This window comes from Pongo abelii, chromosome 19 (genome assembly GCF_028885655.2).
Source record: "Pongo abelii isolate AG06213 chromosome 19, NHGRI_mPonAbe1-v2.0_pri, whole genome shotgun sequence".
NCBI lineage: Eukaryota > Metazoa > Chordata > Mammalia > Primates > Hominidae > Pongo > Pongo abelii.
The window spans coordinates 90,653,600-90,669,745 of NC_072004.2; the positions used below are offsets into that span (position 1 = coordinate 90,653,600).

The 16,146-nt window shown below is 52.9% G+C and overlaps 2 protein-coding genes across 14 annotated transcripts in view; one reads left to right on the forward strand and one right to left on the reverse strand.

The window, feature by feature from the left end:
- Nucleotides 1-1,541, forward strand: part of NUP85 (nucleoporin 85) — a 31,066-nt gene extending 29,525 nt beyond the window's left edge. For all 3 annotated transcript variants that reach the window (XM_002827823.4, XM_002827824.6, XM_024234958.3), the window contains 3 exons: nt 430-581; nt 886-987; nt 1,363-1,541. In XM_002827823.4, coding sequence (XP_002827869.3) covers nt 430-581; nt 886-987; nt 1,363-1,464 — 356 coding nt within the window. In that variant the 3' untranslated portion in view covers nt 1,465-1,541. The remainder of the gene's footprint in view (nt 1-429; nt 582-885; nt 988-1,362) is intronic.
- The window catches only part of GGA3 (golgi associated, gamma adaptin ear containing, ARF binding protein 3), a 33,705-nt gene that overhangs the window by 6,054 nt on the left and 11,505 nt on the right, over nt 1-16,146 (reverse strand). For 4 of the 11 annotated variants that reach the window (XR_008514928.2, XM_054535173.2, XM_054535175.2 and 1 more), the window contains exons 2-16: nt 12,449-12,533; nt 12,246-12,321; nt 10,360-10,458; nt 9,208-9,331; nt 8,824-8,927; nt 8,593-8,673; nt 8,097-8,234; nt 7,379-7,460; nt 7,164-7,280; nt 6,576-6,821; nt 6,100-6,170; nt 5,546-5,865; nt 5,139-5,335; nt 4,676-4,845; nt 4,415-4,525 (exon numbers count right to left, since the gene is read on the reverse strand). Coding sequence is in view for 9 of the 11 variants with exons in the window: in XM_054535173.2 (XP_054391148.2) it covers nt 4,415-4,525; nt 4,676-4,845; nt 5,139-5,335; nt 5,546-5,865; nt 6,100-6,170; nt 6,576-6,821; nt 7,164-7,280; nt 7,379-7,460; nt 8,097-8,234; nt 8,593-8,673; nt 8,824-8,927; nt 9,208-9,331; nt 10,360-10,458; nt 12,246-12,321; nt 12,449-12,533 (2,021 nt within the window). In the remaining 2 variants the exon portion in view is untranslated. 11 annotated transcript variants of the gene reach the window in all.

The following is a 16,146-nucleotide window of genomic DNA, read 5'->3' on the forward strand; positions in this document are numbered from 1 at the left end:
CCATACCCGGCTAATTTTTGTATTTTTAGTAGAAACGGGGTTTCACCATGTTGGCCAGGTTGGTCTCAAAACTCCTGACCTCAGGTGATCCACCTGACTCGGCCTCCCAAAGTGCTGGGATTACAGGCATAGGCATGAGCCACCGCGCCTGGCGTAGTCAATCTCTTTTAATCCATGACTCTTGTTATGTATTTTGACTCTGATGTTTCCTCCGATTTGGCTCTTTGGAGTTCTTCCAAGTCTGCTTTGAATGCTCTTGGTCTGCATCTCATTGGGACCTATGAGTTTGGAGACAGAAAAAATCTCCTGCTTTGTGGAGTGGCTGGTCTGAGGTTTTTCTTTTGTTTAGGGCCAGGGTGACTTTTGTAGGTGTCACTTGGGCAATTTGGGGGAATATGCAGGTTACCCAGTGCTCTTGTTTCGCCATAGGAAAGTATCGCGAGTTCCACCGTATGTACGGGGAGAAGCGTTTTGCTGACGCAGCTTCTCTCCTCCTGTCCTTGATGACGTCTCGGATTGCCCCTCGGTCTTTCTGGATGACTCTGCTGACAGATGCCTTGCCCCTTTTGGAACAGAAACAGGTGAAGGTTGCAGCAGCGGTGGTTTTCTTTGCTTGTCAGTCCCTGTTGGAGCTTAGTTGTATAGCTGTTGCCGATGTGCGTGTTTCCTCCTTTGTTCTGCCTGCGCGTGTGTATTCCCCTTAGCACCCTCTCTGGAATTCTAGACTCACACAGGAAACACTGCTTGATTTGAAATGAGGTATTTGTATACAAAGCACACTCTTGCGAAGGGCATGAAAGGAAGAACGTCCGAACATGGGCCCCTGCCCCAACCAGTGCAGGCCAGGGCTGGGGGCAGCCAAGCAAGGCAGGCTCTCTTCCCTAGGTGATTTTCTCAGCAGAACAGACTTACGAGTTGATGCGGTGTCTGGAGGACTTGACGTCAAGAAGACCTGTGCATGGAGAATCTGATACCGAGCAGCTCCAGGTCATTTTCACTTTTGGGTTGATGGTTCCACATGGAGGTGGGAAAAGGCTCCCTCTATCTCAGGCTTCCCCTTCCCTCCAGAAACACTGGCTCCTATGGACACATGTGCCTCTGTTCCCCTTAACCTGTGTAATTCACACACCACCTTCTTTTAGGAGAAAATCAGGGATTCTAGTGTTCTGATTACTACATTTTGTTCTTTGCTGTTCATCATTTCCAGTATGGCCCTTTGGTATTGCTTTCTTTTATATCGATAATTTGCTGGAAGCTACTATGAATGTTAAGTGCCCTCTACCTTTGGATTAGCTAGAACCTTCGGAGTGTGAAAGGGCTCCTTCCTGCTCTTATCTCATGCTGGCGCTCTCTGCTTTGCAGGATGACGACATAGAGACCACCAAGGTGGAAATGCTGAGACTTGCTCTGGCACGAAATCTTGCTCGGGCAATTATAAGAGAAGGCTCACTGGAAGGTTCCTGAGGACTGCTTCAATGTGCTATCTGTATGGCAATGTATATAGATTTTTTTAAAAGAATAAATGTTGTTTTGCAAATGTAGGTTCTTAAGAGTCCACCCAGGGAATTTTTTATCTGTCCAGTCTGAACCTGAGGTATAAGATTAAAAAATGCTTGTTTTTTTTTTTTTTTTGAGACGGAGTCTTGCACTGTCGCCTGGGCTGGAGTGCAATGGCACGATCTCAGCTCACTGCAACCTCCGCCTCCAGGGTTCACATGATTCTCCTGCCTCAGCCTCCCAAGTAGCTGGGATTATAGGTGTACACCATACCCCGCTAATTTTTTTGTATTTTTAGTAGAGATGAGGTTTCACTGTGTCGGCCAGACTGATCTTGAACTCCTGACCTTGTGATCTGCCCGCCTTGGCCTCTCACAGTGCTGGGATTACAGGCGTGAACCACCACACCCGACTTTGTTTTATGTTCTATCTGATACGGAACTGTCTTCCTGTGCCTCCTTAGATAAGAAATCACCCCCCAGGTCGGGTGCAGTGGCTCACGTCTGTAATCCCAGCACTTTGGGAGGATCCCTCAACCCCAGGAGTTTGAGACCAGCCTGGGCAACATAGGGAGACTCCATCTCTGTTAAAAAAAAAAAAAAGAAACCCCCAAAGTTGTGGTGACTGCAGTGTCTTGGAAATCTGAACAAGAACACTTGGTGGTATACTTGTGCTTCTGAAATCTTGCCTCATCTCTTCTGGAACACTTAACATTTTGGTTATTTAGTTCCCTTAAAATATAAGCGTACAGGAACCCGCACTTTTAACAAAAACCTTGGGCAGTTCTATCATAGGCTGTCCTCTCATGTATATCTAGGATTCATAGGTGGTACCTTTTCCTCCATCAGGGTAAATGGCATCTATACTAGGAAGATTCCAAGTACAGTGAAAATGGTTTTATTTAACATGCAGCAAAACAAGGGCAGCAGAGTTGGTACATCCAGTACAGCCATTTGCCACGAAGCATTGACCTCAGTAGTAACGAGTAACACTCAAGTAATTGTAATGTCTAGAGCGTAACAGAAAGTTCCATTTCCACATGGTAATTCCACAGACATTCCCAGGGCTGCAGCAGCCAGTCTCTGGAAAGCTCTTGGATTTATTCCTTAAGTAGTGAAAAATGATTCACTTTTGACCTGTCCTCTTCTAATGAAGCAGTGAAACCTGCTTGCTAAAGACAGCGAGGGGCAGGGAAGGGATATGACCTCTTCCATAGTAAGGAATAAGGAAGCCTGGCAAGGGGCAGGGAGGAACCAGGGAACGTGGTCTGTGCCACCTTCCTTTCCCCAGAGATGTCTGATTGCTGAGCTTGTTCACCTGAGCTCCACAAGCTTCCCCCGTGTCTATGGCAGCTGGTGATTGTTTCTTTTTTTTTTTGTGAGGGAGGCTTGGAGTCCATGTCCCAGGATCACATCCAGCAGCTAGAGTGGCCGGGACAAGCTGGCTGGGGCCAAGCACTGTTGAAGCAATAGGGTCTGGTGACTCGGCTCAAGTGTGGCCCCTGATCTCATCACCTCCAGACCCAGCATCTCGCTGACAGTGCCCCTCAGGAGCTGGGGAACAGTTGAGGTTTCTGGGCAGCACATTAGGATATATGTCTAGTGCAACATTTGTGATCCTGAGGCCTCCTGTGTCCAGCCACAAGTGCAACACCACATGCCATCTGGTGAGAGGAGAGGGAGGCCAAAGCAGTAGGATGTAGAGTGGCGGTAGATTCCAAGGGGAGGATAGCAGTTTATTTCATGCCAAGCAAGAGGTAGTCAGTAGGATGGCCGGTCCCCATGGCTGGAGGCACGCTTTTCCCAGAAAGCTGAGTACCTGCTTCTGGAGAAGGGGAAATACTGGCTCTCTTCGTTTTCCTTCCTATGCCTAGTTGGGCCTGTCATGAGGCCAAATTCCATGTCCTGCCAAGATGTCCATAGGACACAGCCTGCCACTGCCAGAGACAAGCACACAGCTCATCACTCCGTGGCCATTCCAGGACGATGCTGTCCACCAGAGGCAGGGCTGGGGACTTTGCAGTATGCCAGTTCTTTATTCTGGGCCACCTCCCTGGGGATGGCAGCAGGAGCTGGCTGGCGGGGGAAGCATGGAATTGCAACAGGGCTGCAGCCCCTTGGGCCGTGCATCTGTCAGGTGTGAGGATGTGGCTCTTGTGGGGAATGACCCATGACAGTCTCTCTTTAGAGACTCCCACCCCCACCCCGGTGGCTTCAGTGAATGCCAGTAGAAGGAAGCAAACACCTACGCCAAGCCTGGGGGTCCGTGTTCCCGGGACAGCAGTGAAGTCAGGGGCCACTCCCCACCCCTGACAGCATATGGCCACTTCAACTCACACAGGAAGATAAAAACAGGTCCTTTTAGGGGCCAAAGGAGAGGTTATCACAGCAGCAGTTTGGTTCTCAGCAGAAATGCCCAGGGCCCCTGTTCCACATCAAAGCTACAAGCACTGTTGTCAGGGCATGGAGAGTGACGGGACCAGAGCCCTCCTCGTCTCAGGGCAGCCTGCCTGGCTTCAAGGTGGAGATCACAGCGTCCTCTGGGGTCATAGGTTCCCCCACTGCTCCACAGGAGGGAACTGGTCCACCTCGCCCACCTCTGTGCTCAGCTGCTCCCCCAGGGCGAAGGTCAGCTTATACCGAAGCCGCACCTTCTCCTGTGACAGAGGGCAGCAAGTGAGATCCAGCCCGGGCGGCCCCTCGGCAGGACGCCCTCTATTCTGCTACCCTCTCTGTGCTAGAGGAATGGTCCCTTTTCCCCGCAACCCCAACCATGCTCAGATGCTTAACCTAAGGCAGCAAAGCGATGTGTCAATCCTACAGTCAAAACACTTCCAGCTGGGAGGTGGTGGTCCTGAGGTCCTAATCTGGGGCAGCTGGGGCCTCAGGCTGGGACCCCTGGGTTCTTTGCTGCTCACCTTCAGTGGATTGGCCAGCAACATGACCTGGGTGATGGCTGCAGGTGGCTGGATGGGGCTAAATGGAGAGAGTTCTGTCCCAGAAGGTGGCTGCAACTTCACTTTCATTGACTAAAGAGAGAGAAGCTCCTTTGAAGAGACCTGGCCGGTGCCCCAGATGGAACCCGCAGTGCACACACACACTGCCACCTGCTGGCTGCAAAGGCCTCTACACAACAGGGTCAAGATAAGGTGGTTTTGGCCCCAGGGAGACACTGGTACCTTGGGCACTGCAGCCTGCAGCACGATGCTCTTGACAGGTAAGGGAGCCGTGTTCAGCATGGACACCACCACCACCAGCACGTCAGGTCGTCCTGGGGGACACTCCTTGGCAAAGTGGAAGAGGATGCGGAAGCCGTTTTTATCGTAGGCTGTCACAGGAAGGGCACTGCCTGTAAGAACATGACATGTGAGTGTGGGAGGAGCAGCACCAGAGACACCCAACAGAGCCCCAGCGGTGAGGAGAAAAGGGCTACTCCGCGGTCACGATGAGTCCAATGCTTCCTAACGGAATCTGGGAGGGGCGCTCAGTGAGGAGCTTAAGACCCAGAATGCAGGCAGGGAGGCCTGCCTGGTTTTAAGGGACCCCCTGCAAAGAGTACCTGGATCCATCCGTGTCGCATGTCCTACAGGTCCGTGGTTGTAGGCCCCACCACCCCACCCACCTCAATCCTCCAACACCTACTAGGCTTGATCGATTCCAGGGGCACGTGGATGCTGGCCAGGGAGAGCTCAGGCCCCTTCAGGGGGCTGCCCTGGGACTGGAAACTCAGTGGCTGGAAGAGCGGGCTGCCGGGCCCCGTGGAGAAGGGAAGGAGAGGCCTGGCTGGGGTGGTGGTGGGGATGAGAGGGGAGGTAGCGGGTTTCGCCAAGCCCGAGGTCCTGGGAGGTGGGAAGGATGGAAAGCACATCAGAGAGCCAGCCAGAGCTGCAGGACTCTCACCCAAGGCCCCTTGGCCATGCTCTTACCCAGGCCCACCCCTTGCCTTCCAGCCTGACTGACAAGGCACCCCCACCCCTTCAAAGTTAGCTCTGGTTCTGACACATTCAGGCCCAACCCTCAGCAACCCCACATCTCCTCCCACTCATTACACTTTGGCCTCTTCTAGAAGCTGATCAAGGGCATCCAGGTGGTGCAGCGCGCTGTCGCCCAACGCCAAGCCATGGTGCCCAGGAACTGCGGGCTCAACTTTTGGGGCCAAGGCTGGGGCCACTCCAGTAGAAAACAAGAAGGAGCCTGCACTGGGGGCAGGAACACTGGCTGGGACCACAGGAGCTGGGAAGGGAGGCGGCAGTGGAGCTTGGGAGCTGCTTGAGGAGGGTGCTGAGGGCTGGAGCAGAGGAGCGTTGGAGGCGCCACAGGCAGCGGTCCCCAGCCTGGGGCTGAAGAAGTCCAAGTCGGACTGTTCCCTCTATGAGCAACAGAAAGGGTGGTGAGCCGAGGGTGGGTGGGGAGGGCCTGCCGCTGGAACAGGGCGCAGCCCTCCAAGGACTGCACGCAAGACAGCCCCGGAGGCACTCATTGTTTCCCGCTGCAGCTGGCACGCTCTGGAGGGGAAGGACAGCTAACTGCAGCCCAGGAGACATGATGCTGGAAAGTAGAGGTCCTTGGCACAGTAGTGCTGTCACTGATCCTGTGCCCCTACCTGGAGCAGGTGCCACTGGCTGTTCCCAGCTGACTCTTTGGGAGGAACATGAGGGGCTGGGTCGGCGAGGCCTGACAACAGAGAAAAAAACCGGATGAGAAGAGGCTCTGAGCCAGGCAGCCCTAGCCCCACCTTGCCTGAGGAGGGGTCAGGTGACAAGTGACATCAATGGGTGAAGGTGCAGGGAGAAGCTGTTCTGCAGGCAGCCTCCAGAGGGGAATGGAGCCCTCCAGTCCATGATGCAGAAGTGGGGGGCCTGTGGGGCCGGGTGCAGGGCAGGAGGCAGAGTCCACCGGGAGGATGGCCCTGAGGCCCTCAGGGTCGCTAAACTTCACTGACTACCTACAACTCAGGGTTCTTTGCCCACCCCAACAGTCACACTGGGGCCCCGCTCAGGGCTCCTCCTAATTCTGCACACCCTTCTTCCTCCCAGAGCCCTGTCAGGGGATGCCCCTGACGCCCCCTGTGGGCCGCACCCAAGCAGAGCAGCTCCTCGTCCAGCCAGGAGAGGGCGTTGCTTGTGCTGCTGGGCCCCAGGGTGGCCTCGGCCTGGCTAGAGGAGCAGCTCCGTGGAGGTCCTGAGGCCTGGGGTGGTGGAGGGAGGATCGGGATTCCTGAGGAGGGTGGAGTGGGTGCTGGGGCCAACACGGAGGACAAACTGTTTGTCGTGTCCAGCTCCGCAAGGTCGATGAGCGTGCCTTGGTTACTGCACTGACTGTTTCCTGGATAGGTCAACAGAGCAGAACAGGAATAATTAGGGGTCTTCTAGTGGCTGTGTGGCAGGAGGCAGCACCCTAGGCACAGAGGTTACTGCTACAGCCTCTGGCCTAATCCAATGGCATCTCTGCCAGGGGATGCTGCAAAGCAAGCCTGAGAAAGCAGGCGGGGAAATTCCCACCCACATCTCCAGGCCTCTGGGAAGCTGGAGGATTGCTTGGAATGGCAAAGAACTCCCTTGGGCCTTGTGCAACACCACCACGCTGGCCAGCCTACACCCGCAGCTTCATGGTAGGGACCTGAGGCTGGTCTGGAGGAGTCTAGAGTTGGGGACCAGAGCATCTCACCTTCTGAGTCAGGCAGGGTTAAGGTAGCCACCTCGCCATTGATGACCTGCCCTTCAATAATTGTTTTGTAAGAGTTGATGACCCGGGAGAGGTTGTCACTGGCCTGCAGGATGTCCCCTGGAGCAGGAAAGAGAGACTTCTCACTCCTGTTGTGACAGTTCCCACTCACATATCCAAACGCCTGGCTTATCCCTGACCGTCGCTCTTTCACTCACCCAAACTGTTATCATTGTCCTCAGTCTCACTGGCGAGTTTAAATAAAGTCCGCCTCTTGTTCTCACACTGATCAAACAGCTCCTGAAAGAGACTCAGACATAAAAATCAAACCACAAAGCCCCTTAGAGATCATCTGATTCATTCAGGGTTCATGCCCAGAAAATGACGGGGATGTGCCAATTGCCACGGTCAATTATCAGCAGAGCTGGGACCACAGCACACATCTTCTTGCCACCAGCCACCACCACACCACGTCACCCAGGATGTTTGTCTAGGTAGCAGTCACCAGGATGGGTCAGGGGAAGTCAGTCCCCTCCTGCCTTCCAGGCTGGCATGTTCCTCAGAACTCAAAATATCCACCCAACCATGGCCTGCACCACATGGGCATCAGGGTTACAAGGAAGCCTCTCTGTCTTGATGTCCCCAAGGTAGTAAGGAGAGGCACAGAGCAGGGGTGAGCACCAAGGGCGTGGTCTCTGGAGTCAGACTCAGGTTTCCATCTGGCCCTTACACCCTGGACAAGTCAGCTGATCCCAGGAGGCAAATGGGGACACCACCCTCTACTGACGTGGCTGTTGTGCAGATGAGTAAGGTCATGAATACACTGCCAAGTGCACAGGCTGTGTCTCTGACAAGGCAGGTGCTTGGCAAATGCTGGCTGAGCTCCTGGAAGGCAGCGCAGCCCCGGGAGGCAGTCTTTGCCGTCGGCAGTCCCACCTTCATCAGCTCTCTGTCCCCGTCCGAAGAGTCCTCCTGGCTGTAATGAAGCAGCATCTCACTGAGCAGTCTCACGTTGTTGTTAACTTCCTCTAACGTGTGCAGACGCTTGGTCACCTTCTGGATCCGTGCCTCGTCCTGCCCCAATGAAGAAGTTCAAGAGAAAGAGAGCATCACTTGACTGTCTTTCCACTTCCGCCAGGTCACACCTTACCCCTCAACACAAGTACAGAGGCTCGGAAGCTCCTTTCAGTGTGGGGTGCCTGGGGCCCAGTATACACTTCTGCTTTCCCATCCCTGCTCCCAACCCACGCCTCTCTTCCGTGCTCCTGCGGAAGCTATTGTGCTCCTCCTCCCACTCTCAGCCTCTGGGGCACAGGCAGGGCAGCTGGCAGCAGGGGAGAACAAAACAGGCCCGTGTCCAGGGGCAAAGCGGCTTTTGCTGTGTGGCCATGGGCTCCTCCACCCCGAGCCTGAAGGACCGGGGCCCACTCACTTCTTTCACCATGGACTTGATGAGCTTGTTGGCCTCCTGCAGGTCATCTGGGTTTTTGCTTTTCAGCAGTTTGGCTAAAAGCTGAGAGCAGGAAATCAGAGGTGAAGGGAAGAGGCAGCACCCTTACCCCAGGGAAACCCCAGAGAGCTCCCCACAGCACAGTGCAAACCACATTCCCCTGCTGCCACCCACTCTCATACAAGAAAATCCCAGGCCCAGGGTGTCCTTTACCTTGGACTTCTCCTCATCATCAAAAACAGGGTTTTTGGGACGAGGTGGTGGAGAGGGGATCAGCGTCCTATCCACAGGAATTGGTGGGTCAGACTGCACTATGCCTGAAAGGGGACATGGCAGCACATGCACTCAGGCTGTGGTCGCCTTGTCACCCCTCCTCATACACCAAGGGCCACGTCCCTGTGATCAAGACCTGCAAAGGGTAGCAGGGTGGAGGGCAGGCCGCTACACCTTATCCCATCCAACTCCGACTCAGCCTTGCCTGGGGACAAATGCTGTTCTCTTCAGGAGGGACTCTGCGGATCCCAAACCTTCCCTTCTCTCCTTGCCTGGGCCAGCCTTCGAGGGCTGCCTGGAGGCTGCGGGCAGGCAGGCACGTACCCTGTCTCTTCAGCATGTGGTAGGCGTCTTTGATCTTTGCTTCTTCTGGCAGGGCCATGGTCCAGCTGTACAGCAGCTCAATAACCTTGGTCTTCACTTTCTCAGACACCCTGTCCCCCAGGTACTACATGGCAAAAGAAAATGAGAGGACCTAGTAAGTACAGTTCGGAGGCAGAGAAAGTGTAAGGCTCCCTCCACAGCAATGGTGTGGCTGCTCAGCAGCTATGGTCCTACTCAAAATCCACAGGTGTCCAAGTGTGTGTGAGACAGTGTGGGGAGGGGAAGGACTCCCTGTGGTGTGGCTGTGTCCATCTGGATACAGTCTGTGGATAGGCAGGGGGCCAGGAGGTGTCCTGTAAGTGCATTCATGACCTTACTCATCTGCACAGCAGCCACGTCAGTAGGGGTGGCGTCCCCATTTGCCGCCTGGGATCATCTGACTTTTCCAGGGTGTAAGGGCCGGATGGAAACCTGAGTCTGACACCAGAGACCACACCCTCGGTGCTCACCCCTGCTCTGTGCCTTTCCTTACTGCCTTGGGGACATCAAGACAGAGAGGCTTCCTTATGACCCTGATGCCCATGTGGTGCAGGCCATGGTTGGGTGGATATTTTGAGTTCTGAGGAACGTGCATTTTCACGCACAAGTTGCCAGAAACACAACCGCATTTTATCTTGAGGGTGTTCATGAGAATGTCTTTAGCATGGAAAAGTATTCCCTCTGCTTTAAGTGGGGGCCCAGAGCTGGGCCACACCAGCGTGCAACAGAACACGGCCAGCTGAGCATCGGAGCAATGACGGAGGCCAGCTCCCCGTATCCACATGAGACATGCCAAGAAAACCCACAAAACCCACAACTGCCGTGTGCCAGGCACCTAGAGTCCCACACTACATGGGCCCTCACCCTGGATAAACACACAGCCACTGCCACATCACCTGTCAGATTTGGGCTGAGGGCGCTTCAGAAAAAGCTGCCGGTCCCTGTGGCCTGTTTGGTCATCCCGTTACCTCCAGGGCCTAGCTCTCTAAGGACAAGACACAAATAATCTCAGCTCCCTGGAGATGTTGGATGGGCAGTGAAAGCCAGTATGATGGGAGATGGGAATGAACACAAAAGAAGTCCCTAAAAGCGAGGAATCTGCCGCTGACTGACCTTTGGAGAGACGACTTTGATTAACTCATTCAAAAAGCGGAACTTCCCCACTTCGTTATGAAATCTCCTCCCACAGTTCTTCATGCATGCCTCCAGCACCTGTAGCCGCACAGAGGAGAGGCGCTCAGTGAGGGCGCGCTCGGGGCTGGGACCTGGCACTGGCAAGATCCCTGGCACCCAGAGAGTGCTGAATAAACACGCCCACAGGAAGGAGCTCATCACGAAAAGCGGTGTGCACTGCCCAGGGACAGTGTAATTAAGCAACGAGATCACTTACAGACCATGTCCCTCCAACTGCAAACCTCTGCTGGGGAAGCTGGGCAGGGACTAAAGCAAGAAACTCCGAGACCCCGACCCCAAGAAGGCCTGGATGCCAGTCCTGGAAGGTGCCTTCCTTAAAGATTCTGGCCTCGTGTTTTACAATGAGGGAGGTGAGGTCCAGGGACAAAGTTTCTCTGACTCGGTGTCCCAGGTTCTTTCCACAAGCTCACCAACAATCGTGCAGGGAATGGGAGGGATGTTTAAATCCTATTATCTTTGAGAAAGATGACAGGATATTTCTCCTCCCTCCGTTTATCTCCCTAACTCACACTTTGGTTTTTCTGTGCTGCCTGTGGTCCCTGGCACTGCGGTTTCTAAGGGGGAGTGCACTGTCCAGGCTCCCTTTCTTGGCTTCTGCATTTTAAAGCAGGGTTTCTCAGGTGAGGCCTGGCTGACATTTTGGGCTGGTCATTCTTCGTTGTGGGGGGCCGCTCTGCACTTTATAGGGTGTCGAGCAGCATCCCTGGCCTCTGCCTACTTGATGCCAGGAGGACCCCCACCCCGATGTGTGACAACTAAAAATGTTTCCAGACATTGCCAAATGTTTCCTGGAGAGCCCTGTTGAGAATCACTGGGTTTTGTTACTTGTTTTTTTTTTTTTTTTGAGACAGAATCTCACTATGTTGGTCAGGCTAGAGTGCAATGGTGTGATCACCACTCACTTTAGCCTCAACTTCCCAGGCTCAAGCCATCCTCCAACCTCAGCCTCCCGAGGAGCTGGGACCACAGGTGTGTGCCACCATGCCTGGCTAATTTTTTTATTTTTTGTAGAGACAAGGTCTCACTACGTTGCCTAGGCTGGTCTTGAATTCCCTTAAGCGATCCTCCCGGCCTAGGCCCCGCAAAGTGCTGGGACTATAGGTACAAGCCACCGTGCCCTGCTGAGAATCACTGTTTTAAGGAATTCGTTCTACAGCAAATATGACTGAGAGGTGCACGTGAACCAGATGATATTTCCTCTTTTCTCCTTCCAGGACCTGAATGCAGTCAGGCTAGAGCCCCGGATTCCTCAGATCTCGGCTGCTCTTTGTTTTCGGAGCATGTGGAGGCACTGAGGGCCAGGCACCATTCCACACCTTGAATTCCCTCAGTCTGAATAGACACCAAGATCTGCCCCAGGGGCCTCAGCCATCAGTGCGACACCTTTGCTAGTGACCGGCATTAACTACAGAATGAACTGGACTGACCCCTCTTTTCTTCAGCTGGCCAGCTCTGAACTATCAACACAGCCCCGTCAGCATCTCTTCACCAAGCTTCTCTTGCGCCACGTGGGGCTCAGCGCCCTGACTCTGGGCTGCTTTCCTTAGCCCCTCTGCCTCACACACTAACCATGTGGCCGTGCTGGCAGGGATGGTACTGCAGTCACCTCTGAGGCCTCAGGGCCTGGCACAATGCACACACATTTGTGGAACAGCTGGCTGAACAGATTCGAGATCTATCTAGTCTGTATTAAGGACTTTCTGTTGGCTTTTGGCATGAGCCCTGAGAACTGCTATGGGGGCACGAGGAATGGCGTGGGCAGGTGAAGGGCTGCGGTTTCCACCTCCGGAGAGTGAAGGACCTACCGTCAGGGCCTGGAGCGCCTCCCATTCCTGTGGGGACTGGATCTTGTGGGCCAGCAGTCGGACGGCGATCTGTGGCCTGAGGGACAAGCAGAATACCCTTCAGTGCACTAAGCCTGGGGCTACCTGGCTGGCCCTCTTTGGCCATGGTTGTTCCCCTTCCCAGTCCGCTCCCTCTCAGCTGCCCCCACAGTGCTGAGACTCACCCTTCGAGCTCCTTGTTGATCTGATCACAGAAGCCAATTATGTATTCCCAGTCCTCCTGGCGGTTGGAAGGATTGGTGGCTTTATCTTGCAACAGAACAAAGAAGAGGACAAGTGTTAGGAAGAGCAAGGAGGACGCAATGGAAGATTTTCTTCGCAAGTTTTAGGCACTAAGAGTTTGCTTTCAACTTTACTCTCTAATAGAGAAGCCTCAGTAGAACAGTCAGTAGCAAGGAGACAGAAAAAAAATTCAGTCGGAGAGCAAATACAAATACTGCTTTCTGTCCAGTATTTTGAAAGTCACAAATAAAAGAGAAAACAAATTCTGTCTCGTGAAGCTTAGAGTGGAATCAAGGTCAAAAGGACAAACACAAATAATTAAAATATTCCCAAAAAAATGCCTACATAAAACATGTAAATATAATAAAGGGAACTCCAGCTATATAAAAATGAGCTCAGTGTTAAGCAAGTGGAGATGGTCAAGAAGGGTTTTTGGGGAAACTGAAATCAGATTGAACTAGATAAAAAAATATACATATTTATAACCATGAATTTTTTTTTTTTTTGACATGGAGTCTCACTCTTGTTGCCCAGGCTGTAGTACAGTGGTGCGATCTCAGCTCACTGCAACCTCTGCCTCCTGGGTTCAAGTGATTCTCCTGCCTCAGCCTCCCAAGTAGCTGGGACTACAGGTGCATACCACCACGCCCAACTAATTTTATATTTTTAGTAGAGACGGGGTTTCTCCATGTTGGTCAGGCTGGTCTCAAACTCCCGACCTCAGGTGATCGGCCCGCCTTGGCCTCCCAAAGTGCTGGGATTACAGGCGTGAGTCGCTGCACCCAGCGAATATTTTCGACATACCTGTCAAAAGGTTTTTCCAGACCTAGCCTTCCATAATGCTTTAAGTGTTTTTGAAATTGCACATAATGCTCATCATTGTCAAGCCAACAAAATTTACTTAGCCCCTACTAAGCCGTGGTCACTGTGCACCTTGCCTGGGATTGCAGCTTGAGTATCGAGCACCCCCAGGCTCTAATGGCCTTCCATGGTCAAGCACAAACACAAGTACTAGAGTTCTCAGAGGGCCCCTGGGATTTAAAATCCAGGCACCAAATGCAAAGTTCTGATATTTGGTATGGGCTCTCCTCCCTGTTACCTTCCCAAACCTGTGATTACACCAAAGAGCCCAGCTGAGGGTGGTTACATGGGTTCCCATCTCTGATTCAGATCCAGAGGCTCCCTCTTCAGAAAGCACTCTCCAACTGTTTGCTAAATTTAAGGCTTTGGGTTCCGAAGACAAATGGAAGGCTGAAGATGCACACCCTTTAAAACACTCCTGCTCCCTCCCCAGATCTCTATGAGGGCCCAAAGCAGGGTGTCAGAGTCCCTCCCGACAAGCCCCTCTCTGTCATTACTTTCTGAATTCTGATTTCTCATAATTGTATTTTGTTAACTTTAAAAATCACCAGCTGGGGGGCCGGGCATGGTGGCTCACGCCTGTAATCCCAGCACTTTGGGAGGCCGAGGCGGGCGGATCATGAGGTCAGGAGATCGAGACCATCCTGGCTAACACAGTGAAACCCTGTCTCTACTAAAAATACAAAAAGTTAGCCAGGCGAGGTGGCGGGCGCCTGTAGTCCCAGCTACTTGGGAGGCTGAGGCAGGAGAATGGCGTGAATCCGGGGGAGCGGAGTCTGCAGTGAGCTGAGATCGTGCCACTGCATTCCAGCCTGGGCAACAGCAAGACTCCGTCTCAAAAAAAAAAAAAAAAAAAAATCACCAGCTGGGCTGGGTGCAGTGGCTCACGCCTGTAATCCCAGCACTTTGGGAGGCCGAGGCAGGCGGATTACCTGAGGTCAGGAGTTCAAGACCAGCCTGACCAACATGGAAAAACCCCATCTCTACTAAAAATACAGAATTAGCTGGGCGTGGTGGCACATGCCTGTAGTCCCAGCTACTCAGGAGGCTGAGGCAAGAGAATCGCTTGAACCCGGGAGGCAGAGGTTGCCTTGAGCCGAGATCGCGCCATTGCACTCCAGCCTGGGCAACAAGAGTGAAAACTCTGTCTAAAAAAAAAAAAAAACTCACCAGCTGGATGAACAAATCCTAACAGAGACTCCAACTCCTTCACTGGGAACAGGGCTGCAGGGATCTGAGTAGCGACAGCTGCCAGGCAGAGGGAAGGCCCGTGGCACCCAGTGTATCACCCTGCTTCCCAGGTCGGGGCTCGGCCTCCCCGGCAGTGTTTCTGTTCTGGCTGCAAAGGGAAGATTCTGATGGTTTAGGTTCATATTTATTTATTTATTTTGAGATTGAGTCTCGCTGTGTCACCCAGGCTGGAGTACAGTGGTGCGATCTACGCTCACTGCAACCTCCACCTCCCAGGTTCGAGCTATTCTCCTGCCTCAGCCTCCCGAGTAGCTGGGATTATAGGCATGCACCACTATGCCTGGCTACTTTTTGTATTTTTAGTAGAGATGGGGTTTCGCCATGTTGGCCAGGCTGGTCTTGACCTCCTGACCTCAGGTAAGGAGGTCAAGACCAGCCCCGGCCTCCCAAAGTGCTGGGATTACAGGTGGGAGCCACCGCACTCTGCCTAGGTTCCTATTTAGAAGAAAAGAAGGTGTCTGTCTTCAATCTTGAAAGAGAATTAACAGGTCCTTCAAAATCTGGAGCTTGAAAGGAGGGGAGTTGAATGTAATCAAGGGTAGCCATTTGGAAAGAAATGTCTGGCAATCCTGCCTTACTGTATGGTAGCCTACCAGCTATCACATTCCAAATGCCAAGTCTCTCCCACCAATTGTCTGAAACATTCTCAGGCATTAGCGTAGCTCTGTTACTAATTCCTAACAGGTGCTTAAAGTTCTCACATAACACCAAAAGGCTGCAGGGTACAAAAACTGAATGGTCTGAGGAGCCATCCCCATCCCCCAGGGCTATTATTTTGGGAACAGTCATACACCTTGTGATAGAAGAAAAATTGGCCCACTCACTTTCACTTTTTGCACAGGGGAAAAGCATCTTCCGAGTACAGAGTAAAATGTGGATCCCCCAATCCCCGAAGCAACTGGTATTCACCATCCGATATCTTCTTCCCAAGCCTATTAGAGTTCCAACAGCATTTCTACTTCCAAGAACACTCCTGCCCACTTTTCACTTGTATTAATTTCTCTAGAATCTCACTTTCTTCCACCTTGATAGACCTTTTTATGGCAAATGCACAGGGAGCTCTTTGCCTACTCACGGGCACAAAAAGCCCTAGTTTCTGCAATGGTCAGTTCCATGTCTATCTCCTCCAGCTCTCTGGGCAGCTCAGAAAGCAGAGCTCACCCGCCCACAGGAACGGGAAGGAACCTCTGGGGATAATTCTGGGTGACTTGATCTCTCCATCTGCCTACTGCCTCCCCAGCAGATGCACACAGCCTTCCACCCACTCAACATTTCCTTTACCTGGCATAGAGGTGACACCCGAGCTTCCCCTATAGGCCTTGCCTTCCCAAACCGCCTCTCCGGGCTCTGCTCTGACTCATGGTTTCTGTCTATTTTCAAGTCTCTGTTGAAAGCCTCATCTGTTTCTGTGTCTCTGGATTTCCTGCTTTCATTTTTCAGCTTCACTCCATCGCTAGCCTAGACTCTCGTGGGACTTAAAACGTCATGTGGGGATGGAAACAGCAGCACCGGGTACCCCGCTCCAGCA